A 26,252-nucleotide genomic window follows, 5' to 3' on the forward strand; every position below is an offset into this window, starting at 1 on the left:
AGGGTTACAGTCGAGTGCGGGCCTCAGATTTTCAGGTTATTGCATAGTCGTAGTCGTGCGGGTTCTTTTTTTAATTGAACCTTTATTTAACTATGCAGGTCAGTTAAGAACAAATTATTATTTTCAATGACGGCCTAGGAACAGTGGGTTAACTGCCTTGTTCAGCGCAGAACGACAGATGTTTACCTTATCAGCTCGGCGATTCGATCTAGCAACATTTTGGTTACTGGCCCAATTTTCTAACCACTAGGCTACCTGCCGCCCCGCGCACCACTACTACCTGACCCCCCTCCGAAGCATCATCGACTAGCCTACTGACATTAAAAGATGTTCGTCTCTGCTGTTGGACCATACCTAGATGGGAGACACGTCTGACCTGCCAAATGAAATAAATTATCCAATAAATTATCCAGACGTTGGCTGGAGTTGAGTTCATTTGTTGACCCACATCAACCTAACAAACTCCAGTACCACTGCCAATCCCTCCACACCAGCCCCCCACCCAACACCAATCCCACCAGTCCCTTCAGGACAGTCCCCCTCAACACCAATCCCTCCACGACAGTCCCCCTAAAGCCAATCCCTCGAGAACAGTCCCCCTAACGCAAATCACCCCAGCCTTCCGAGGGGGAAAAACTATACTAAAGAACTGCAAATACAACCATTGTTCTAGAATACCAGGCTTTGATTAAGGGTCGGGCTCCAGTGTGTGTGTAGCCATTATGTAGTAGAGATTTGGCCTGTTTTCCAGTTTCTTAATGTGTATTAGGAGATTCTGTCTGTTGTATGTACAGGCAACAAGTCAAACAGGAAGAGAATCCCTCAGGAGACAACAACAGTTGTCTTTACTTCAGATTTAATGACAGTTTGGCTGTAGTGGTGTCATAATGGGCACGTTCCAGGTCCTATTGATTTCAGTCGCGCTACACAGTAATTCAAAAGGCACTCGCACATCTGAGCAACCTTTTTTGCAGGTGCATGGTAACAATTAGACAAGATGAGGGAAAAAGGAAACCGCACACTGCTCTTGATAGTATCACTGATCTTTAATAAGCTTACGTATCGGCCTCACGGCCTGTCGCCCTGCACAGACCATCAGATCTAACGACTGCAATAAAGACAACCTGGAACACTACCACAGGGTCGCGTTTCACCAAAACAAGATCAATCAGTTAGCTAGTTAACACTAATCAAATACTTATTTTCTGAATGAGAATTTAAGTTGAATACAGGGTTAATGTTTCTGAAATTTAGCCACTTCGTGACATACCCCCAGTGATCAATGAAAAAACGGAATCCTGGGTTACAGTAAGGCACAACTGTCCAATAGTCTAATCAATGGAGTCTTATGTACAGAAAAACAGTCAACTATCAAAACACTCCTGCCCAAAATCTGTCCATCTACCATATGGACCTCATTACAAATCAGAGTGCAGTGAAAAACATGGGGCAATCCCTACGGTTAATACCAGAGGACAACAACTGTCAATGTTTACAGAGAGATCCAGGAGGCCGTTGGTTAACAACTGATTGAGGCTAAACTGTGAAATGGCCACCAGGAGAAGGATGGAGGGAGTGATGGAGAAGGAGGGATGGAAGAGGGAGGCTTGTGTTTTTCTCCAGAGTGGGTCCCTATGTGTTACAACAGTCCATTAACCGCGACCCCCGCGGCCCCCCACCGAAGAGAAACACAGCTGTGTCCCGTACAGGCCTCCTCTGTGAGAGTGGAGATACTGCTGCTGCTTCTCCTGAATGACTCAGTCTTCTTTATTCCGCCACTAGGAATCCCAGTGTGCAGGGCGGGGCAGGGTGGGTAGTTGGAGAAGAGGATGGAGAGGGCCATGATGACACAACAAACCGCCACGTACGGACTCTTCCTCTCACCTGGGGGGCAGATGGTAGAGGTCAGAGGTGATGACTGGAGATTTCAGAAGCTAACAGAAAAACCTCTGGCCACAGTATTTCAACACTGGGTTATAAAAGTGCAACAACTTATAGATGGCCATCAGCACATGTCTTCTAGATCTGGGTTCAACGTACCTATTCTAGCACATTTCCAGAAGATACCCAAGAGGCTGAAAAAAAGAAAGAAGTAATTTGAATTAGCTAGGTAAAGAGTAGATCAAGAGAGATACAGACAGTCCATATATACTGTAAGGAAGAGGACAGTCAGTGAACTGACACATCAGGGGGTCCTCAGTTTAGTAAACACACATGTGGACTGACTGAGTGGGTGAATGTAAGGTGATGCTAGAGGCTACTAATTAGCCCACTAGCCCTCAACTGAACTGGCAGATGGAAATGATGTGTGTCCATATCTTGATGGGGATGATTAGGGGGATCAGACAGTTGAATTAATTTCCTTCCCCTCAGTAGCGGCCATAGAGGAGGAGGGAGAGGGGAGGCAGAGTTAAGTATTGTTAGTAAAAGAGAGAATGTGACCGAGTCTGAAGTGGCCATGACAGGCCTAAAGGGTTGGTAGGACAATTTCTCCAGACTAACCACCCACTGTCTCCAAGGTCATGTCCCAACCACCTCAAACAGCTTCCTTCCTTTTCTCCTTTCCTGTGTTTAGTTTATTTATTTTGGTGCTTTCAAGACAACTGGGAACTTGGAAAGAAACTAGGTCAAATCATGACTTCAGTGATCTTCAGGTCAGAAAGTCTGAGTTCTAGAAAGATGCCCGAGTTTGATGACCGTTCAAAACTATTTCCCCAGTCAGAGCTCCCCCCCGGCATATGTCTCATTTTCTTCTTGACCTCAGAAATAAAAACAGATATGCGAAAGAAGTGCAGCGGGAAAATAAAACCCAGTCCCATGTATGTATGAGGAAGAACAGACAAGAAACCATGTGAGAGAATTGGGACTGAGCACAACCTCTGCTCTGTGACAAAGGTCAGAGGTCAGAGTGTAGACTGCGTGTAAGCACTCGGTCTGCACTGCAGTCGGAGTCGGTCTGCACTGGAGTTTTAAACCCACAACAGAACACACTATCCTCTCTCTCCATCACTCATCTCTGTCTGTGTAGAAAAGCTTTAGCCCACCAGAACCGCTACTGGAGAGACTCACATTGGTTCAGCCAGCACTCTTCCTATTTTACCCCATCTTGTCTTTTCTTCCCTTCCTTTCCCTTTCTTTTCTTTAGCCAAAAGAAGAGAAGAGCTGGTTCAGTTGCTTGTCTAAACACACTCAGCACCATATCACTGCTGAATGATACCAGTCCCCTTAGAAATAACACAAATAACAATATCCAATATTTAGATTAGTAGAACACATTTAGAAAGTGGAAAAGATGTGCGTTAACGCCAGCACTGTAATGCCCAGGCAGTGTGTCATTCTAATTTGTCTTGGAGAGTGTGTGTTTTCCGAGCTCAGATCACTGGCTCACAATCCCCTAATTTCCCCCTAACCCAACATGTGGCACACAGCTTGTTGCCTTAGCCTCCATCGCTCAGAGGAAAGAGGGAAAACACAGTTGTGAAAAGAGAGAAAGAAAGACTGAACTGTTGTGATGTTATCAGCACTTAGGTTCCCCCCACCAAGAACAACATTGAACTAATGTGATGTGTATGTATGATGTGGCCCCAAATACCAAACCCACTCAGATTCAGAAACAGTCACTTGTCTAGTTTATGATAGTGATATAATCTTGTTTATCACCGCTAGTAGCTGCAAACACTTCCTATCCTCTAAAGGAACACATAAAAACACAAAGCTCTACTCTCCTCCCCAGAGCATTACATGGATGAAGTGGAATAGTCAACACAGCCAGAGGATCTGAGTAGAGACCTACACATGCGAAGAGTCAGTGACAGACAGAATAGTCTCTCGAGGTAGTTAGCTGGCTACCAAGTGTGAGATTTGGTTATGGGTTCCCAGAATGGTGAGAGTGCTTGGACAGGCATCATGGGTTGAGCAATGATGTTAGTGTATCAGAGATGGATTACTGCTGGGGTTAAAGTTGGCCGTTGGGGTAACATCGCTTTCCCTGAATGTTGTCTTTCAGAAGCTAACAAATATAGGCCTCTAGGCTTTAACTCAGTGGATGAACATCACTGTCTGTGTGGGTGTTTTAGTGTGATAGAGAAGAAAAATACTGGGACATTGGCTCTAGCAGGCTAAGTCCAGGACGGTGGATGGGTAGTTAACAACTAGGGCTTTAGCTCAGTGGGATAACACTGTCAGTACATACTAGAGCTGGGACAATAAACCAAAAGTTTAGACACCAACCATAACATATCGCTGGCATTTTGCTGATACTGTTCATTACGATAAATAGCCTATACTAGAAAAATGTGATGTTTTAAATTAAATACATTTGTTAATATGGGTGACTGTTAATCAAACTAGTAGTACGTAGTAGTTTAAAGGATCATAAAAAAAAAAAAATTGGTGCACATTAATGTTATAAACGTATCTTTCCATTTATCGTTATCGCATCAATTCAGGCAACTTATCATAATATGGACATTTGTCCATATATCGCCCAGCTCTAGTACATACCCCGTTGTATTCTTCTCTGGCAGGCTAGGGGCCAGCTAGGTTTCTGAGGTAAGACCTAGAGCTTTAGTTCAGCGGGCTAATACTGTCAGTAAGTACCCGGTCTTGTTCTTGTCCAGGAGACTGGGTGCCATGGCTCTGAGATAGGCACAGGTACAGCTGAGCAATAGGATCACTGTCAGCAGGCTCTGGAAGTTAAATATGGCAGACTAGAGAGGGAATGAGAGCGGTTATCGCTGGTTCAACATCCATCATCTTTCTAGGATGCATTTATGACTCCACATAAGCAGGGTAGCTAAATTATACATTATTTAATGTAATGACATAGCTATTGTAAAGTCATAAAATTGTTTAGTTCGATCACAGCTAAATACAAACAGGCTACTTCAAGTCTGTTACTACAATTGGATGTTGGAGGTTTTTTAAGTTGTCACAGGTTTCCAGGTTTATGTAATTGTGCTAAACGCTAGCCTCGACCTTTCAGTGGGACACGTTCCTGACAGTTTGAGGGAAACCTCGTCTTAACAATAATACACAAAACATACCTTAATGCGGCGATTGACGTTATTACATCTATGCTGATGTTTAAGACTTTAATTCAACAACTCACCATGTCGGAGGTAGGTCCGCTAACTAACTAGCTGCCACCTCACAATTCCCGTAGCGTCGCACACAGATGACGTGAACGGAACAAGAGACGAACTGAAACCGCGGCGCTTTGCCATCAATAATAATAACTATCAATAATGACATTTTCATTAAACTAAATCAGCCTGCTTTTCTGTTTTAATCAGGTCCCTACACAGGCTCCAAAGGATCCTGTGAGGGCGGGACATTTCCTGGCGACAGTAGTCCTTGCAGTGCTTCTGCCGTTAAGGAAACTTGTCGGCTGCAGATATAATGTCTAGCTTCTAGGACACTTGTACCGTTAATAACTGTGGCTATAAATGCTACAAAATCCACCTTATTCACAATAAGTGTATCCAGATCACATGATTAACATATAACATTTGCAACTGGTTGTGGTTCATCCACCGCCATATCTTCTTCGGAACTGTGGCCTCTTGTCCCTTCAACACTTCACCACCTCCACATGGGGGATTTGCTGTACAGCCCTGATCCTTGTCAATGGCCCAGTCCCAAAACCTAGACCTCACTTTAGTCTAGTCTACCCGAACCCTACAATAGTCTGATTAATCAGGCTGTAATACACAATTCATTGGTATATACAGCCTGAAACGAATGCCTTCAAAATCGTGTATATGTTCCTTACAAGCCAGAATGTTGGATACAATTATATTTAAACTTACTTTACCGGTTCTCTGTGCGCTTTGTCCTTCGGCTGCTCGAAATTTGAGGCAAAATATCCATAGGAAAGTATTGTTTACATGACTTTTTAGAGAGCCGGTCGGTATTTGTTTTGGTTCGGCACCTAGGTAAAGTTAGTTTTATATATTCTCACCTCAAGAGCTATTGAATCAAGCATGCCAAGACAATGAGTGTATATCTGAATCAGGGTAGGATGTAGAACAATCCATAGCTATGTTAGCCAAGATAATATCTGAAGCCAAGATGGTGCATTTACATTCTCCTTCTCTCCTTTAATGGTGTTGTTTTAGTGACAGAATCTATTAATTACCAAGAGAAGAGGGATTGAGGAAACTCGGAGAACAGAGGTTGTTTCAGGACCAGTGTGAGCAGGAAAGAGGAGGGACAGAAAAACACACATTTTAACAGAGGAGTGTGGCGTTTTCAGTCTGTGGCAGTGGCACTAAGTGGTGGACAAACTCATGAATTGTGACTTTGTTAGATGGGTAGGAGAAGCTAACGCCTGCTATTACAGAGTTGTACATAGCTGTGGATTGTTTGGTGGCTGAAATAGAAGCACCTGTGTTTAGTATTTTCAATTTCTCCTGTTCTTTTGAAGTTCCTGTGCTCTCTCTTTCTGTCATTGTGTCTGTCATTATTCAGAGGTTGTGCGTGCATGTGATTGTGAAGGTGTCTGTGTGTTTTATTACAGATTGTGTGTGTCTGTTTGTCAGTCTGTCTGTCATTACTGGCCGGCTGGTGTGTGTCTGTCAGTCTGTCTGTCATTACTGGCCGGCTAGTGTGTAGATGCTATGTTACTAGGGGTTAATGAATGACTTTACAACAGGGTGGGTTAAGCTCCATGGTCCACATTTACAATGCTGCACATCTAAACTTACATCACGGTCACTGAGCTCTACTGTGTGCAACTTCTTGGTGTAACAGAGTATAGGCCTAGTGAGAGTCTGAGGGGAACCGTTAATTACTCTCCTCTCAACTCTCCTCTCAGCTCCGTAGTTAGGAAGGAAACATAAGGGCCTGTTACAGTTTCTGAAGCTGTGATGACAAATCCAGTGGGGCTGCCAGTCACTGCCTGATGGTTTACAGATCCAAACCCCCTCGATACCACTCTCTAATTACCCCCCTTGATACCCCCCCCCACACCCCCTTAAGCCCCCCAAACCCTATCCAGGTCCCTAGCAGACCCATCCTGTGGGTTCGGTACAGTCTTTGATAGTGCAGCTGCTAAGTTTTTTTTGAGTAAATACAGCAATGCTATATAAAAAGTGTTTATGAAAAACAACTGCACTGTGGAAGTACTAGGCTAGAAGGTATTTGTGTGTGAGAAGTAGTGTATTTGATGGTGGTTTGCTGGCTTGTCCAAGGTGAGGCAGAGCGTTTTACTGTTTGGCTGTTGTCTAACGCAGCCTGTGCTACCTCCCTGCCAGGAAAATTATGAAATAATGTCTGTGGATTTTTTTCTCAATACTTTGTTACTTAAACAGAATTACAGACAGTTGTTTTTCTGCAGGTGTGTGTGTGTTAGATGCGTGTGATGGTGTGTGAGGTCTGTATTTTCTCAGAGTCAGATACTTCCTGTGAGTGGAGGGGGCGGGACTTAGGTTCTGTTTTTTTGTTACCGCTGACTGGCGGACATAACACATGGAGAGGAGCAGGTAAACAAACACACACACACACCTATCTAAATAATCACCTGAATCTCCCTCCCTTCCTTCCTTACAACCTACCTCCCACCCTCTGTTCATGTCTGTAGTATCAGAGGATGCAGAGAGGGAGGAGGCAGAGGAGTTGGAAGTGCAGACAGAATGTTACATCCAAGACCTCCAGCAGGCCCTGAGTGGGACTGGAACCTCCTCTACTGACTACAGCTTCACCTTGACCTCTAACCCCGGCCTATTCCGTGAGTGGTGTGGCAAGTCATAACATAGGCTGTGTTTTCTGCCCCAACAAGTTAAGGGATTTAATGACTTTCCCGAACTGTAACCCTTCCCGAAACTTAACCCTTGGACATGATGCTTAAAAATGCTAATATCGGAACCATGACGTGAAAATATTAGCATTTGGAAACAGTGCCAGGGAAAATAAAACCAAAGTATGGATTGCTGTCAAACCTTGTCCAAAGACTGTTTATAAGGTAAGGAAACCACTGTAATTTTGTAATTTGGGCAAAATATCTCCTTAAATGTTTATGTTAGCAAGATAGCCATTTGTCATGTGATATCGAATCTGTGTACAGTGTCAAATACATTTTCAGGTTAATGTGATTTCATCATGAGAATCAACACTTATGATGTTTTTATATGATGTTATCTTTAAGAGAAGTTAATGGACGTGAGACCAAACTGTGTAGCCGAAAACCTTATGTCGTATCTTATATCATATCTCATGTCCTCATTGTTTTCTCAGGACCCTCTAACAAGCACTTATTGAGCTCTAACTAGCACCCAGGAAGGCATTGATACCAGGAAGGCATTGAGCCCAGGAAGGCATTGAACCCAGGAAGGCATTGAGCCCAGGAAGGCATTGAACCCAGGAAGGCATTGAGCCCAGGAAGGCATTGAGCCCAGGAAGGCATTGAGCCCAGGAAGGCATTGAGCCCAGGAAGGCACTGAGCCCAGGAAGGCATTGAGCCCAGGAAGGCATTGAGCCCAGGAAGGCATTGAACCCAGGAAGGCATTGAGCCCAGGAAGGCATTGAGCCCAGGAAGGCATTGAACCCAGGAAGGCATTGAGCCCAGGAAGGCATTGAACCCAGGAAGGCATTTTAATGTGGTGAAGTACCACTAGGCTCTAGGAGGTTGCCATTCATTAAGAGTGTCATATACCTGTAGGCCAGTGGTGTGATGCAATACCGGTATGTTATTATCGCAACCTTGGGAAATTCGGCTTGCAGCTTCACATTATATTAAAACACACAAGTCAGTCAGGCAATCATACCAACAGCAGGGTTGTATTGGTACTACAGTTGATGGATCATTCAGGAGTGTTTGTTGTTGTTTCCGAGTGCTAACATAAGGCTCTGTGATGTCATCCTAAGATATTCATGTCTTCCTCCCACTCTGTGCTTTGACAGGAAAATTATCCTCATCACGTTGTAAAGTAGAATACAGTACTATCACTATGGAGGTAAACACACACACACAGCCAACTAACAGCTTAGTGACGGTCAGTGTGCTCAGAGGTCGACCACACGCACACACACACACATCTGCTTCGTGCTGTGTTGCCATAGTAATAATGTCATGATAGAATGGAAATCCTAGTGCATGTGTTTCAGTAGAAAATGGAAATGAATAGAATTGACTGTTTCAGAAAGGAGAGTTTTGGACAAGGCCGTTCACAGAACACACTGTGGTGTATCATCCCTGAGGAAAAAGCGCCTAACATTTTTCTGTTGCTCAACAGTTAATAATAAATATGAATTAATTCATCATAGAGATATGACTCATTATTATTAAAGGGTCCATGTCTAATGTCTGGTCATTCAGCCCTTGCAACAGCACAGTGTGTGTATGTGTGTATGTGTGTGTGTGTATGTGTTTGTGCCTATTGTGTAACTTTTGCAGAGAGTGAGGGTTTAAAGACACCAGTTGTAAGGAAATGAAGAACCTTACAAAACCCATGTAGAACCATATACTGTAGAACCATGCAGAACCCAATAGAACCCTGTAGAACTGTCCTGGACTGGGAGAGTTAGGAACATCTGGGTGGTTATTGGGTAGGCCTTGATATAAAGATTGGAATGTGATCTTCATGTTTTTACTGCACATGACTGTCCCAGAGCATCAGCCCCAGGACGGCTCCCACATAGCTGTGAGTGGATTATCACTATTACCGTACCAGCAGTGATCAGTTTATCATCACAACAGCAACATGCGTTTGACTATAAACTCCCTGTAGCACTCACTTCCGTCATCATGAAGTGCTTTGAGAGACTAGTCAAGGATCATATCACCTCCACCTTACCTGACACCTTAGACCCACTCCAATTTGCATACAGCCCCAATAGGTCCACAGACGACGCAATTGCAATCACACTGCCCTAACCCATCTGGACAAGAGGAATACCTATGTTAGAATGCTGTTCATCAATTACAGCTCAGCATTCAACACCATAGTACCCTCCAAACTCGTCATTAAGCTGGAGGCCCTGGGTCTCGACCCCGCCCTGTGCAACTGGGTCCTGGACTTTCTGACGGGCCGCTCCCAGGAGGTGAGGGTAGAAAACAACATCTCCGCCCCGCTGATCCTCAACACTGGGGCCCCACAAGGGTGCGTTCTCAGCCCTCTCCTGTACTCCCTGTTCACCCATGACTGCGTGGCCCTGCACGCCTCCAACTCAATCATCAAGTTTGCAGACGACACTACAGTGGTAGGCTTGATTACCAACAACGACGAGACGGCTTACAGGGAGGAGGTGAGGGCCCTCGGAGTGTGGTGTCAGGAAAATAACCTCACACTTCAACGTCAATCAAAACAAAGAGTATGATTTGGGACTTCAGGAAACAGCAGAGGAGCACCCCCCTATCCACATCGACGGGACAGTAGTGGATGAAGGTGGAAAGTTTTAAGCTCCTCGGCGTAACATCACGGACAACTAATGGTCCACCCACACAGACAGCGTGGTGAAAAAGGCACAACAGGCTGAGGCTGAAGAAATTTGGCTTGTCACCAAAAACACTCACAAACTTTTACAGATGCCAATCGAGAGCATCTGTCGGGCTGTATCAGCGCTGGACGGCAACTGCACTGCCCACGTAGAGCTTCCAGGAGGGATGTGCTTGCTCGTTCTGGTGTTGGTCTCAACTCTCTAACTCTCCCCTCTCTCTCTCTCTTCTTCTCTCTACCTCTCGGGGTCTACTACTACCTTCATACATCTCCTGCCCCTCTCTCCCAGTGCTCACTACCTCTCTCTCTCTCATCCCATCTACTCTCCATTGCTCTCTCAGGTGCGATAACGTCGCCTCCTTCTCTACAATACTTATTCCCATTTCCAAGACCCCTAACAACATCGCTTTCGTGCCCCTGTCCCTCTGTTCACTCCTACCTTTCTCTACTTTCAGAGGCTCGTGACAGGGTCTGTCTCTCTAGTTAACTGCGTACACTCTACATACATTACATCGGATCCCGTCTCTCCTCCTTCTTTCTCCCTCTCAAGGTTGCTCTTTCTGCTCTCCTGCTTCTTTACATACCATCTCACTTTTCATCTCTCTCGAGTGCTCTTTCGTCTGCTCCGTCATACACTGTATCGGCGATACCTCAATTCTCTCCTCTTCTCTCTTCTTTCTCATACTTACTCTATAGCGAATGTTTGTGCTCTGTTATACTCAAACGTACTCACCTTTCGTCATCCCTCTCTCTTTCATACCTCTATTCTCCATACGTTCTCTACCTCTCATCGCTTTACCATTCTCTCTCTACCCTCTACCATTCTCTCTACTGTTCCTTTCCTAATCTCGCTTTCGTGCTACTTCTTTTCATCTCTTCGTACCTTCTCTGTTCTCTCTCTCTCTCTCATACCCATCCTTACTTGCATTGCTTCCTCTCTCATGCGCCGTTCTCTTCGCGTCCCTACTCTCTCTCTCTCTCTGCTATCTACTCTTATCTTTACTTACTGGCCTATTCCTCTTCATCATTCTTCTCTCTTACTATACTTTGCTCGTCTCTGGTGCTCTCTTCTTCTAGGCGTCTCTTGCTCTCCGTGTCTACTCTCGTTCTCTCTGATGGCGTGCTCTCTCTTCGTCTTACCTCTGCGCCTGTCTTATCCTCCTCTCTCTCTGTGCTCTCTCTCGGTCATCCTTTTCATCGGTCTCATCACTCTGTGCCCTATGTTCGCTCTCTCTCTCCTCTCTATAGCTCCAACAGTAACATGTGGTATAAACACCTCTATGACCTCAGATCACTCAGTGATGTGACTGGTACTACTATGACTAGCGAGGATTTCTAGAACTTGATTATATGATTGACCCCAGATCGATCGAATGGCGGGTCTCTGATAAAGCAGTGTCCAATAAGCGCGCGCTGATAGCCTCGTGCCTCAAATATCTTAGATAACTAGTATAACGTAACGGGGTACATTTGATGGTGAGGCAAATCTTATGGAACCGCGCGCCAGTCACGAAATCTCAGGGCAGATTAATATATGATCAGCGTTGCAGATTAGTAGGGTAAGAAGGTGGGAAATATAATGAGGGTATCTTTCTCCTCTGCATGCTCGCACCCCTGTACTAAGACTGGGTCGCTGTCGTTACTGACTATGCATCCTGCAGTATGGACTCAGTGGCCTGTCCCTATGAGAAGTGATCTCTGTATTCTCCTGTGCTATCTCCTTCTGGTCACTCGCTGATGTGTAGTCTCCTCTCTGTATCTGTACCTCAGGATCCGTAGTGAGAGGGTGAGCTAGCGGATGTATGGTACTCCCTCTGATCTCCTCTGCGTCACTGTCCCCTTGACTCATGAAGACGTGACTTGGTGCTCCTTCGTTCTATCTATGGACACGTATAGCCATGTCCCCTGGATCGAAGTGTGTGTATATGGTTCGTGCATGTCTTCTCGCCTGTATCTGCGGATCTGCCTCATGATCCTCTGTGTTACTATGATTCTACGAGAGTCGAGGAACTCATATCGGCTCACTTATAGTGACCCCTGTGAATCTGTGCGTGACGTGGTGTTCTCCTGATGCCTCTCTCCTCTTTATGGATCTCGCATCAGATATGGAGTGTGGTCATATCTCTCTAGCTGGTCTTACTGATAGGACCTTCTTCGCACCTGCTCTGGAGTAGTCTGAGTCTTCTTTTACATTGATGTATCTGAGCTACGCTCACACTGTCTTCCATCGTAGAGTGATGGGTCTTTCTTCCCTGTTGCTCATCTGGGCACCTGTCGCACGTTCTCTATTGTATCTCTATATGATGAGAGTGTACTATCAGCTGCGTCTCGTGCGCGAGTCTGGATTCCTGAAATGTGTGGCACTTGTCATCTTGTTTATAATGTGAACATCACCTGTGAGATGCCCATAATGATATATATTTGTCTATTGATCGGTACTCCTGTACCTCGGTGCGTCTTGATGCATGGTAGTCTCTTACATGACCTTAGTAGTAGTAGGCTCACTAGGTTCGATTAGATGCTTGTCTTTTCTCCTGTCTTCTCCTCCTGTCTCCTCTGATGTGTTTTTCTCCTGTCTTCTCCTCCTGTCCCTCTGATGTGTTTTTCTCCGTGTCCTTCTCCTGTCTCCTCTGATGTATCTTTTCCTGTCTCTCTCCTCATGTCTTCCTCTGATGTGTCTTTCTCCTGTCTTCTCCTCCTGTCCTCTGATGTGTCTTTTCTCCTGTCTTCTCCTCCTGTCCCCTGATGTGTTCTTTTCTCCTGTTTCTCCTCCTTGTCCCTCTGATGTGTATTTTTCCTGTCTTTTCTCCTTCTCCTCCTCCTGTCCCTCTGATGTGTTTTTTCTCCTGTCTCTCCTTCTGTCCCTCTGATGTGTCTTTTCTCCTGTTCTCCCTCCCTGTCCTCTGATGTGTCTCTTCTTCTGTCCTGTCTTCTCCTCCTGTCCCTCTGATGTGTTTTTCTCCTGTCTTCTCCTCCTGTCCTCTGATGTGTCTTTTCTCCTGTCTTCTCATCCTGTCCCTCTGATGTGTTCTTTCTTCTCCTGTCCTTCTCCTCCTGTCTCTCGTATTGTCTTTTCTCCTGTCTTCTCCTCTCTGTCCTCTGATGTGTCTTTTCTCCTGTCTTCTCCTCTCTGTCCCTTCTTGATGTGTCTTTTCTCTCCTGTCTTCTCTCCTGTCCCTCTGATGTATCTTTCTCCTGTCTTCTCCTCCTGTCTTCCTCTGATGTGTCTTTTTCTCTGTCTTTTTCCTGTCCCTCTGATGTGTCTTTTCTCCTGTCTTCTCCTCCTGTCCTCTGATGTGTCTTTTCTCCTGTCTTCTCCTCCTGTCCCTCTGATGTGTTCTTTCTCCTGTCTTCTCTCCTGTCCCTCTGATGTATCTTTTCTCCTGTCTTTCTCATTCCTGTCCCCTCTGATGTCTTTTCTCCTGTCTTCTCCTCCTGTTCCTCTGATGTTTTTTTCTCCTGTTCTTCTCTCCTGTCTTCCTCTGATGTGTCTTTTCTCCTGTCTTCTCATCCTGTCTCCCTTGTCTGATGTTATTTTCTCTTTCTCCTGTCTTCCTCTGATGTGTCTTTCTTCCTGTCCTCTCTCCTTCCTGTCTCTCTGATGTGTCTTTCTCCTGTTTTCTCATCCTGTCTCCCTGATGTATCTTTTCTCTGTCTTCCTCTCTCGGCTTCTCATGTGTCTTTTCTCCTGTCTTCTTCCTCCTGTTCCTCTGATGTGTCTTTTCTCCTGTCTTCTCCTCTGCTTCCTGATGTGTCTTTTCTCCTGTGTTCTCCTCCTGTCCCTCTGTGTATGTTGTTTTTTTTCCTGTCCTTTCTCCTTCTCCTCCTCCTGTCCTCTGTGTGTATTTTCTCCTGTCTTCTCCTCCTGTCCTCTGATGTGTCTTTTCTCCTGTCCTCCTCCTGCCTCTGATGTGTCTTTTTCTCCTTCTTCTCCTCTGTCCTCTATGTGTATTTTCTCCTGTCTTCTCCTCCTGTCCCTCTGATGTGTCTTTTCTCCTGTCTTCTCATCCTGTCCCTCTGATGTATTTTTTCTCCTGTCTTCCTCTCGATGGTGTCTTTTCTCCTGTCTTTCCTCCTGTCTTCCTCTGATGTGTCTTTTCTCCTGTCTTCTCCTCCTGTCCTCTGTGATGTCTTTTCTCCTGTCTTTCCTCCTGTCCCTGATGTTATCTTTCTTCCTGTCTTCTCCTATGTCTCCTCTGATGTGTCTTTTCTCCTGTCTTCTCCCCTGTCTTCCTCTGATGTGTCTTTTCTCCTGTCCTCTCCTCCTGTCTTCCTCTGATGTGTTTTTCTCCTGTCTCTCTCCTCCTGTCTCCTCTAGTGTATCTTTTCTCCTGTCTTTCTCCTCCTGTCTTCCTCCGATGTGTATTTTCTCCCTTCTTCTTCTCCTGTTCCTCTGATGTATCTTTTCTCCTGTCTTCTCCTCATGTTTCCTCTCTGATGTGTCTTTTCTCCTGTCTTCTCATCGTCTCTCTGATGTCTGTTTCTCCTTCTTCTCCCCCTTGTCTTCCTCTGATGTGTCTTTTCTCCTGTCCTCTCCTCTGTCTTCCTCTGTGATGTGTCTTTTCTCTGTCTTCTCCTCCTGTTCCTCTGATGTGTATCTTTCTCCTGTCTTCTCTGTGTCTTCCTCTGATGTGTCTTTTCTCCTGTTCTTCTCCTCCTGTCCCTCTGATGTGTCTTTTTCTCTGTCTTCTCCTCCTGCTGTCTCCCTGCTCTATGTGTCTTTTCTCCTGTCTTCTCCTCCTGTCTTCCTCTGATGTGTCTTTTCTCCTGTTTCTCCTCCTGTTCTCTCTGATGTGTCTTTTCTCTCTTCTTCTCTCCTGTCCCTCTGATGTATCCTTTCTCCTGTCTGCTTCTCCTGTCTTCCTCTGATGTGTCTTTTCTCCTGTCTTCTCCTCCTGTCTTCCTCTGATGTGTCTTTTCTCCTGTCCTCTCCTCCTGTCTTCCTCTGATGTGTCTTTTCTCCTGTCTTCTCCTCCTGTCTTCCTCTGATGTGTCTTTTCTCCTGTCTTCTCCTCCTGTCCCTCTGATGTTATTTTCTCCTGTCTCCTCTTCCGTCATCCTCTGATGTGTCTTTTTTCCTGTCTTCTCTCCGTCTTCCTCTGATGTGTCTTTTCTCCTGTCCTCTCCTCCTGTCCCTCTGATGTGTCTTTTCTCCTGTCATTCTTTGTGTTTCAGAAGAGCTTTGTGTGTGTGAAGATGTGTGGCTCTCTTTTATGTGTGGTGTGTGTGTGTGTGTGTGGTGTGGTGTGTGTGTGTGTTGTGTGGTGGTGTGTGTGTGTGTGTGTGTGTGTGTGTGTGTGTGTGTGTGGTTGTGATGATGTTGAGTGTGGTGAGTGCCTATCTGTGTGCTGTGTTGTGATGTGTGGTTGTGTGGTAGTGTCGCCTTGTGATGTTGTGTGTTGTGTGCTGCAAGCTCTCGAGCTACCAGAGGACTGAGTCTCTATATGGAATAGTGCTGCGTGCGTGCGTGTGTGTGTGTGGTAGTGTCACAGGTCTAAACTACCCCTGAACCGATTGATCATTCTCTCTGAGACCTGCTTTGAAAACCACCTCCAGATCCAGCATGTGGATCCATTTACACCAGGACTGTGTGTATGTGTGTGACATGGCTATGTGTGTGTAAATGTGTGTACAGTGTGTGTGTGGCATGGCTATGTGTGTGTAAATGTGTGTATGTGTGTGGCATGGCTATGTGTGTGTAAATGTGTGTACAGTGTTTGTGTGGCATGGCTATGTGTGTGTAAATGTGTGTATGTGTGTGGCAGGGCTATGTGTGTGTAAATGTGTATACAGTGTGTGTGTGTGGCAGGGCTATGTGTGTGTAAATGTATGTATGTGTGTGGCAGGGCTATGTGTGTGTAAATGTATGTATGTGTGTGGCAGGGCTATGTGTGTGTAAATGTATGTATGTTTATGGCAGTGGAGGTTAATGGATTTCATCCCCAGTAGATGAACCAGTGTAAAGAGAGTACCTGTATGATCAACCCTGAACACAAACCTGTGTTCACAACAACAACATTGGACTTGACCTCCTCTCCCTCTCTCCACTTTCTATCATCCTGTTATCTGGTTACCAGTCACCTCACCACCTCTACACTACCACTGTGAATTCCTCACAGAAACAGCAGTGGTTACAGCAGTGGTTGTGACTCATATAGGAGTAATCCAGTTTAATGTAGGACACCACAGTGATGTAGTAGCGACAGGCTATCTAAATTGCTTCTAATTCTCTCCAGTAGTTAATAATTGAATCTGAGTCACAGAGAGCGAGAGAGAGGGAAATCGAGAGAGAGTCTGAAACAGTAGCGTTTCTATGACAACTTATGGAAGCTCTGCCCAAGTCAACATTCTGTAGCCAACTTGGTGCGATCCATCATGATACCGGCCAATAGTGTTCTGGGCCAAATCATTGTTGACCAATCGTTTTACTGCCCATGTCTTTACCGGCCAATTAAGTAACTGTCCAACTCGTTAGTGTCCAGCTAGCTTTACTTAGGCCTGTTAAAGTCCTAACTAGGGCCCTGAGGTTTCCCTTGTCAGGTCTCTAGTATTCAATGTAATGTTGTAATATAGGTAATATTCAGTCTAGTATTATTAGGTTGATGTTTAGTCTGCTGATGTTTACCTAATGTTACTCAGAGGAGATGAAGTCATGACTGGCACATATTACCCTGCTGTAAATATACCAGAGGAAGAGGGAGGGGGGAGAGGGAGGGAGGGAGTGTGTGGGTGTGTGCACTAGTATATGTGTGTTACAGGTGCACAGATGAACTCTTTCCCTTCCCCAATCTTGCCCCTGTCTCCCCCAACCCTCTCCCTCCTGGGTTCTGTGTTGTTTTGTGAGATTCAAGAGCCAGTGGAGGATGTCAGAGCGTTACTGACTCACGGTCTAGAACGTGGAACCCCACTGCAGAACTTCAACCACTCGCTAAAGGAGGAAAATCCAAGTTATAGACTTTCTCTGCTACCACACGGAAAGCGGTACCGGAGCGCCAAGTCTGGGACCAAAGGCTCCTCAACAGCTTCTACCCCCAAGCCATAAGACTGCTGAATAATTAATAAAATCGCCACCGGACAATTTACATTGACCCCTGTATATAGCCTCGTTATTGTTATTCTTATTGTGTTACTTTTTATTATTACTTTTTATTTTAGTCTACTTGGTAAATATTTTCTTAACTCTTCTTGAACTGCACTGTTGGTTAAGGGCTTGTAAATAAGCATTTCACATCAAAGTCTACACTTGTTGTATTCGACGCATGTAACAAATAAAGTTTGATTTGATTTAAACCACAGACTCAGACATGAGCTACAACACATCAATGCAGAGTAAGAACACATACACACACACACAGCTCACTTCCCTTCTTTCTAGGAGTCATTACCCTATCCCCATAACTCTACAGGGTGGGGCCGCCACTGCACGTCACATTGTCTAGGGGATGATGTCACGTGCATGTGCATGTGTGTGCGCGTGGCTGCTGAGACTGGAAAAGAGCGCTGAAAGGGGGCCTCAATGACGCACAGACTACAGAGCTCAACACAGAGACAAAGATCAAACACACATACACACACAAAGGATGAGGGAATCCCTCCAAAGTGATTGTTGAAGGCAGCTCCCATCACGTAGAGTGAGCCCATGTGTTTCTGATCATCTCACTGCTGTAGTTTCTCTGATTCTCAAATAGAAAATAGAGGGATTGGGTTTCGGATGGGGGGAAAAAACCTTGTCTAGGTTCCTTGGCAACCAACACCAGACGCAACAGACCCAAACCCTGCCTGTATTCAGAGGGAAGGGGTGGCTGGTGGCTAGTGGCTGTGTCAGGGCTGGGGTATTCGATTATGTCCCCTTAGGTTATCACAAGGTTATCTAATGATATAAATATCCCAGTCACATTGTTGCTGCGTTGCTGCATTTTCTTCCATCCCCTCAAAACTAACTCTAACCAACTCTAACCCTGCTCTCCTGTTCTGTCTCTGATAAGTTGGGGCGGGGGTTGCAGTGGTACATCAGTGGTAAGGAGACTAGAGTCAGAGCTGTACTCTCACTTTTTCCTGGTGATGAATGACAAGAAAGCCAAGATACACAGTCTACAGGAGAACATCACACACCTGCAGGAGACCAGGTACATAGTGCACACACATCCCCCATCTATGACCTAACCTAACGTTATCCCACAGGGGTTTGTCTGAACATGAGGAACCGCTCATATAATGGCCACACCCCTCTGAATATATGTCTCCTGTCATATATTCATAATCTATAGTATGTGGTAACACGTTGTGATATCATGACGTTATCCAAAACCATACTGTTCAATATAAATTGATTTCAAGACCTCCCTACCCTGGGCAGTCACAGCCTGCCTCAACAGCACCTACCCAGGGTATACAAACACACACACAGAGTCAACAGCACTTACCCAGGGCAGGGTATATACACACACACACACACATAAAAGCACCCACATTTATTATCACCATAGTAGTTGTAAACAGGAAAGGAAGTTCTTTGTTATACAGAGCAGCCTGGTCTTATCTTCATGTAATAGAGGGTAAACATTTAGAGATCTTTAGGAGATGGAGTGTGTGTGAATGAGTCTCCCCCAATATTTACATTTGTAATTTAGCTGATGTTCTTATCCAGACTGATTTACAGTAGTGAGAGCATACATTTTCATACTGGTCCCCTGTGGGAATTGAACCCACAACCCTGGTGTTGCCACCACCATGCTCTACCAACTAAGCCACACAGAATTATACAAGTTATAGAAATATAAACACATATAAAGAAGAAACACACTTTCAAGTGTCCTTGAAGTTATTAAAAGTTAACTCGTCACTGGCAGTGTGTTTACGTAGTGGTCTCGTAGTGATGACATAAGAGCGTGTGGGACCTGCCTCCTGGAGAGAGTGTTTGCAGTCGATTTACACTGTTAGTCAGGGAGGTTACTGTGGGTTATATTAAAGCTTTGTGCTTGGGGGGCGAGGTAAGTGTGCATGCGTGTGAGTGAGAGAGAGCAGGGGAAACTGGTCTAGTGGGTATAGTACACTAGGCTGGTATAGTAAACTAGGCTGGTATAGTGGCTATAGTACACTAGGCTGGTATAGTGGGTATAGTACACTAGGCTGGTATAGTGGGTATAGTAAACTAGGCTGGTATACGTGGCTATAGTGGGGCTATAGCTAGGCTGGTAAAGTGGGTATAGTACACTGCTGGTATAGTGGATATTGTACACTAGGCTGGTATAGTGGGTATAGTACACTAGGCTGGTATAGTAAACATAGGCTGGTATAGTGGCTATAGTCACTAGGCTGGTATAGTGGGTAGTATAAACACTAGGCTGGTATAGTAAACTAGGCTGGTATAGTGGCTATAGTGCACTAGGCTGGTATAGTGGGTATAGTAACTTGGCTGGTATAGTGGATATTGTACACTAGGCTGGTATGTGGGCATAGTACACTAGGCTGGTATAGTAAACTAGGCTGGTATAGAGTGGGTATAGTACACTAGGCTGGTATAGTGGGTATAGTACACTAGGCCGGTATAGTGGCTATAGTAACTAGGCTGGTATAGTGGGTATATACACTAGGCTGGTATAGTGGTATTGTACACTAGGTGGTATAGTGGTATAAGTACACTGGCTGGTATAGTGGATATTGTAAGACTAGGGCTGGTATAGTGGGTATAGTACACTAGGCTGGTATAGTGGTATAGTACACTAGGGCTGGTATAGTGGGTATAGTACACTGGCTGGTATAGTGGGTTATAGTACACTAGGCTGGTATAGTGGGTATAGTACACTAGGCTGGTATATGTGGTATAGTAGCCTAGGCTGGTATAGTGGGTATGTACAACTAGTGGTATATGGGGGTATAGTAACTAGGCGGTATATGGTGTCTATAGTACACTGTAGCTTGTATAGTGGGTATAGTAGCACTATAGCTGGTATAGTGGGTATAGTACACTAGGCCTGGTATAGGTTGGGTATAGTACACTAGGCTGGTATACTGGTGGTATAGTACACTAGGCTGGTATTGGGGTATTGTACACTAGGCTGGTATTAGTGGGTATTGTAGCCACGTAAGTCGGTATACGTGGTATTCTACACTAGGCTGGTATAGTGGGTATAGTACACTAGGCTGGTATAGCGGGTATTGTACACTAGGCTGGTTTAGTGGGTATAGTACACTAGGCTGGTATAGTATATTGTGGTTGAGATGGTAGATAAGGGCTGTAATAGGGGTGTATAGTCAGTTAAGTGGGCCGTTCTGACTGAGACAAGGTTTACTTACTTTTCTTATATGTGAGGCAGGTAATGGTAGGTATGATCCCTAGAAGTCTCTTGGTCTCTCCCAGCTGTGTGCTGTGATTGAAGTGGTGGAGTTATATCATGGGTATTTGGTTGGTAGGTAGGTAGGTAATGGATAGTGGTAGTATTTTTGTAGGCACTAACTCTGCCATGGTTCGTTGGACAAAGCCTATGGGAAAAATAAATTGTGTTTTTGTAGGGTTTTGGATAAACGCAGAAAAGAATGTCTGTGGTAAACACAGGTTAGGAGATCATATATGTTTTGTTCTATGAGATCATCTTCATCAGCTAACGTCACTTTTTGTGAATTTTGACAAATGTATGTAATTAAAACAAGCACATATAGGCACATAAAGGCTTCATTATTCATAAAGGTCATGTTTAACTGACTGATATTATCTCAGGGAACCAAACGTAAAAGATATCCTAAGCCTGTGTTAACCTCAGGCCTTATTTTTGGTGATTATTCCCAAACCCTATTCTTTCCCCATTAATGTTTCCCATAGGAATGGCTGAACGAACCAGAGGTAACTCATTTCTGGGTTTTAGCACTACAAGCTGGTGTGCTCTATTCAGTGACTATTCACAGGTTCTTGTGTTGCTTCGGTTGCTACGACAATGAGTCAGTTTGTTGGTGTGTTGCCAGGAAGGGCAGAGGGGATGGGGAAAAGTGGTTGTTTTCACTAAGAGTTTGAGAAATACAGTGTGTGTGTGTGTATGTGTGCACGGCTGTGTGTATAGCGATGTATTGTTAACTGTGTGTGACAGAGTTTATAATGACCTAGGTGTCACATAGACTGACCACATATACCCAATGTCTCACCCACTGCAGTTGTTAGCTTGTTATGGTATATATACCTGCCTGCCTGGCTACCAGCTGCCTGCCTGCTTGCCTGATGTGATGAATGAAGTAATTTACCTTAACACAGTGTTTTTACAGACTGCCAGCCTGAGTGACCTTGAGACTCACGTTGCTGTTACACACTGAATAGGATTCTACTAGTCTATGTGACATACAGTACTACAGTATATTAGTAATACTACTAAAACAGGAATATGACCTGTAATTGGTTTAATGGAATCATAAGCAAGCAACCATTTTGATGATGGTGATGTGTCATCTCTTCCTCTTCTCCTATCCTCCATTCATGTGTCTATTTCCCACTCTCCTCCTCCCTCCATTCCTCACTCCACTTGTCTCTTTGGGCACTTTTCCCTATTCTCCCATCAGTCAAACATGCTGACCTGTTTAAGTGTTCTCCCTGAGAGAGAGGAGGGGGGGGGGGGTTAGAGAGACGAGGAAAGGAGAAACACACAACTCCTTCCTTCTGGACAACCCAAAAGTTGGTGGCTGCAGACCCAAACTCTGGTTGTGTTCACAGTCTGTTTAAGAAGCTGAGACACATGTAACTATGTAGTGGAAGTTTTTAACATCTTATATAGTAGAGTCAAACATTCTGTTGTAGTCTATTGGTCTGAACCCAATCTTACAATTGGACTCCGTATTGACTCTATGTGACTCAGTAGCTCAAAGGTTAAGTTCATATATTTGACCTCTGTACTGACTCCTGCATGTTCTCTCCTCAGGGACATTGCGTAGCCGAAGCCCATTGGACGACAGTCTGAATGACATCACCGACATGGTGCCCTGCCGTAAACGCCACTTCCGCCACCTGCAACCTCCTGACACGGTTGCTAAGAGACCAACCTCAGAGCCAGCGTAGAAACAGACATACTGATACAACGCACACACACACAGCCTCACTCACTCATACTCTCCCTCTCACACACTCTCTCTCGCTCTCTCTCTCTCAATTCAATTCAAAGGGCTTTATTGGCATGACAAAGCAAGTGAAATAGATAATAAACAAAAGTGAAATAAACAGTAAAAAATAACAGTAAACACCTCTCTCTCTCTGCGGTAAGTCTCTCCATGTTTCCTTCTCAGACATGTGTACTGCCAGTCTGTAAATCATTAGGTAATCCTCAAATGGGTCTACTTAGTAAGGGTGTTACCCCTGTGATTAAAAAAACCCCCCCCCCCCCCCCCCACACACACACACACACGCACTCACAGACACAAATAGAGGAAAAGGTGGCTGAGAAACAGAGGGGTGACGTGATGATGAGTTTCCCAACATGGTCTCCTGAAAGCTTGTTACCAGTCTGCCAAACACACATCCACTGGGCTTTGGTCTTTCTCTGTATTCCTCTTCTCTCAAATAGATATGTTACTTTGTTGCCCCCCCACCCCCCCACACACACTTCTCTGCCTCTCACTGTCTGAAACTTTGCCAGAGACATGTAAAAGGCACTGGCTTTCCACTGTCTGTTTCTGTCTGTGTTTATGGATGGTACAGCTTTACACTCCTAGCTTCAGATGAGCTCTCAAACTAGACTGCAGTTGCCTCTTTAATAGCCACAACATAGGGACATACTGTACCTTTGAAAACCAAAATATTTGAGCCAAATGGCGTATAGGATTTACATGGTAGCTGTCAAACTGGTCCACTGGCCACCTCACATTGGTGACAACATCTCTCAGACAGAGTGTGTGTGTGCGCTTGTGCATACGTGCACACTGGAATGTGTGTGAGTCAGTGCGAGTGCGTGTATAAACATGTGACAGAGCCTCTCTCCCTGCTCTTGTCCAGGAGTCACACATGACAGGCAGTGAAAACATTTCATCACCAGGCCAGCAGTCTATGTTTACTGTGAGAGCTAAAGAGCTCAAACTTTTGGCTGACTGAATGAAGTTAAGTCACTTTTGGACCGACTCAGAGGGTCTTGGAAGAGACTGACTTTTAAAAGTACCTTAAATAATCCCTATAAATAAAAACACCCTATAACCTACAGACAGTAGCTTGGCATAGAAAACAAACATGTTGTATGATGCAACATTAGATGAATCCAACAATGCTACTGGTCTGTCGCGATTAACTCATCACTGTTGGTTTATAGAGAGGAGGAGACAGGAGATGAGAGGAGAGGACAGAAGGAGAGGACAGGAGAGGAGAGGAGGAGACAGGATGAGAGAAGAGGAGGAGAGGAGAAGACAGGACAGAAGAGGAGAGGAGACAAGACGAGAGGAGACAAAAAGAGGATCATGTTCATAACAAAACCCTTTGATATTTCCAACCACTTTAATAACTTTTTGTTGACAAGATTAGCAAACATAGATATGACATACAAACAACAAATGCTGAGCCTTCATATTCATGCATAATTGACCAAATAATGAAAGTCAAGCACTGTAGTTTTGAGTTTCACAAAGTGTTTGTGGAAGAGGTGATTTTTTTTGTTGCTATCTATAAATAAGGACAAACCACCTGGTACCGACAACCTGGATGGTAAATTGCTGAGGTTGGTAGCGGAATTCATTGTGACAAAAAATAAATAACTGAGACACTTCACATAGAGCTCCAGTCAGTTTAAGAATGGGTAACTAGCAATAGGCTGGTGATAAATCTCAAAAACTAAAAGCATATTTTTAAACCTCGTTTAGATCTAGTATTGAATAATGTGGCTGTTAAGCAAGTTGAGGAGACGAAACTGATGGGTGTAACCCTAGATAGCAAGCTGTCATGGTCAAAACATATAGACTCCATGGTTGCTAAAAGGGGAAGAGGTCTGTCCATGATAGGGCGCTGCTCTGCCTTCTTGACATCTCAGTCGACCAGACAGGTCATAGGTAAATTGCAGTTGGTCCAGAGCAAAGCATCACATATCGCACTTACAGTTGAAGTCGGAAGTTTACATACACCTCAGCCAAATACATTTAAACTCAGTTTTCACAATTCCTGACATTTAATCATAGTAAAAATTCCCTGTCAGGTCAGTTAGGATTACCACTTTATTTTAAGAATGTGAAATGTCCGAATAATAGTAGAGAGAATGATTTATTTCATCTTTTATTTCTTTCATCACATTCCCAGTGGGTCAGAAGTTTACATACACTCAATTAGTATTTGGTAGCATTGCCTTTAAATTGTTTAACTAGGGTCAAACATTTTGGGTAGCCTTCCACAAGCTTCCCACAATAAGTTGGGTGAATTTTGGCCCATTCCTCCTGACAGAGCTGGTGTAACTGAGTCAGGTTTGTAGGCCTCCTTGCTCACACACACTTTTTCAGTTCTACCCACAAATTGTCTATAGGATTGAGGTCAGGGCTTTGTGATGGCCACTCCAATACCTTGACTTTGTTGTCCTTAAGCCATTTTGCCACAACATTGGAAGTGTGCTTGAGGTCATTGTCCATTTGGAAGACCCATTTGCAACCAAGCTTTAACTTCCTGACTGATGTCTTGAGATGTTGCTTCAATATATGCACATAATTTTCATTCCTCAAGATGCCATATATTTTGTGAAGTGCACCAGGCCTTCCTGCAGCAAAGCACCCCCACAACATGATGCAACCGTGCTTCACGGTTGGGATGATGTTCTTTGGCTTGCAAGCCACCCCCTTTTTCCTCCAAACATAACGATGGTCATTATGACCAAACAGTTCTATTTTTGTTTCATCAGACCAGAGGACATTTCTCCAAAAAGTACGATCTTTGTCCCCATGTGCAGTTGCAAACCGTAGTCTGGCTTTTTTTATTGCGGTTTTGGAGCAGTGGCTTCTTACTTGCTGAGCAGCCTTTCAGGTTATGTCGATATAGGAATTGTTTTACTGTGGATATAGATACTTTTGTACCTGTTTTCCTCCTGCAAATCAATCCCAGAACAACAGCAAGGTCCTTTGCTGTTGTTCTGGGATTGATTTGCACTTTTCGCACCGAAGTACGTTCATCTCTAGGAGACAGAACGCATCTCCTTCCTGAGCGGTATGATGGCTGCGTGGTCCCATGGTGGTTATACTTGCGTACTGTCACAAGCCGGCTCATAGCCTGTGACAAAAATGAGGGGACACGAACAACAGGTATAAGGCCAATTAAAAGTGTTCTTTATTATAAACAAAACTATTAACTTAAAACTAAGAAAAAGGAATGAGGTGTGGAAGTACTATAATGTAAGGTGTATGTAAAGTGCATGGATGCGTGAATATGTGTGTGTGAATATGACTGAGTGAAAACTATGCAAAACTACAAAGGAACAAACAAAACATGAGCATACCTGGAGGAGCAGAGAGAGAGAGAGAGAAGTGATTAGTGAAGCAGTTTTATACCCTGAGCCCAGGTGGCTCCAATCACTAACGACCCTCCTCTGCCTGCAGGAGGAACCGCCCCCTGCACTGCAGAGGAGGAGCCGTGACAGTACTATTGTTGGTACAGATGAACGTGGTACCTTCAAGCGTTTGGAAATTGCTCCCAAGGATGAACCAGACTTGTGGAGGTCCACAATTTTTTTCTGGGGTCTTGGCTGATTTCTTTTGATTTTCCCATGATGTCAAGCAAAGAGGCACTGAGTTTGAAGGTAGGCCTTGAAATACATCCACAGGTACACCTCCAATTGACTCAAATTATGTCAATTAGCCTATCAGAAGCTTCTAAAGCCATGACAT

The 26,252-nt window shown here is 44.6% G+C and overlaps 2 protein-coding genes across 2 annotated transcripts; one reads left to right on the top strand and one right to left on the bottom strand.

The window, feature by feature from the left end:
- Positions 1-1,639: 1,639 nt before the first annotated feature.
- On the bottom strand, positions 1,640-5,986 carry LOC111960882 (protein kish-A-like). Its single transcript, XM_070439499.1, has 4 exons — positions 5,963-5,986; positions 4,600-4,709; positions 2,041-2,075; positions 1,640-1,884 (listed from the first exon to the last, which is right to left on the bottom strand). Exons 1-4 carry the CDS (start codon positions 5,984-5,986, stop codon positions 1,640-1,642), a joined length of 414 nt encoding a protein of 137 aa, XP_070295600.1.
- A 1,586-nt stretch (positions 5,987-7,572) lies between these two features.
- On the top strand, positions 7,573-22,473 carry LOC139024618 (DNA repair protein XRCC4-like). Its single transcript, XM_070439504.1, has 4 exons — positions 7,573-7,729; positions 17,195-17,417; positions 18,422-18,562; positions 22,350-22,473. The coding sequence occupies exons 1-4, from the start codon at positions 7,573-7,575 to the stop codon at positions 22,471-22,473; spliced, it is 645 nt and encodes a 214-aa protein (XP_070295605.1).
- The last annotated feature ends 3,779 nt before the right edge of the window (positions 22,474-26,252 follow it).

Source organism: Salvelinus sp. IW2-2015, linkage group LG4q.1:29 (assembly GCF_002910315.2).
Source record: "Salvelinus sp. IW2-2015 linkage group LG4q.1:29, ASM291031v2, whole genome shotgun sequence".
Taxonomy (NCBI): domain Eukaryota; kingdom Metazoa; phylum Chordata; class Actinopteri; order Salmoniformes; family Salmonidae; genus Salvelinus; species Salvelinus sp. IW2-2015.

What these genes read in the sequence shown, in the direction of transcription:
- LOC111960882 (XM_070439499.1), bottom strand. Translation starts at nt 5,986, where the DNA reads ATGCTTGATTCAATAGCTCTTGAG. An exon ending in CTGGACAAGAACAAGACCGG is followed by an intron (nt 2,076 to 4,599) that starts GTACTTACTGAC and finishes TCTTTTTTTCAG; the next exon opens with CCTCTTGGGTATCTTCTGGA. An exon ending in CTGGAAATGTGCTAGAATAG is followed by an intron (nt 1,885 to 2,040) that starts GTACGTTGAACC and finishes TCTGCCCCCCAG; the next exon opens with GTGAGAGGAAGAGTCCGTAC.
- LOC139024618 (XM_070439504.1), top strand. Translation starts at nt 7,573, where the DNA reads ATGTCTGTAGTATCAGAGGATGCAGAGAGGGAGGAGGCAGAGGAGTTG. An exon ending in CTGCTACCACACGGAAAGCG is followed by an intron (nt 17,418 to 18,421) that starts GTACCGGAGCGC and finishes GTCTCTGATAAG; the next exon opens with TTGGGGCGGGGGTTGCAGTG. An exon ending in ACACACCTGCAGGAGACCAG is followed by an intron (nt 18,563 to 22,349) that starts GTACATAGTGCA and finishes GACATTGCGTAG; the next exon opens with CCGAAGCCCATTGGACGACA.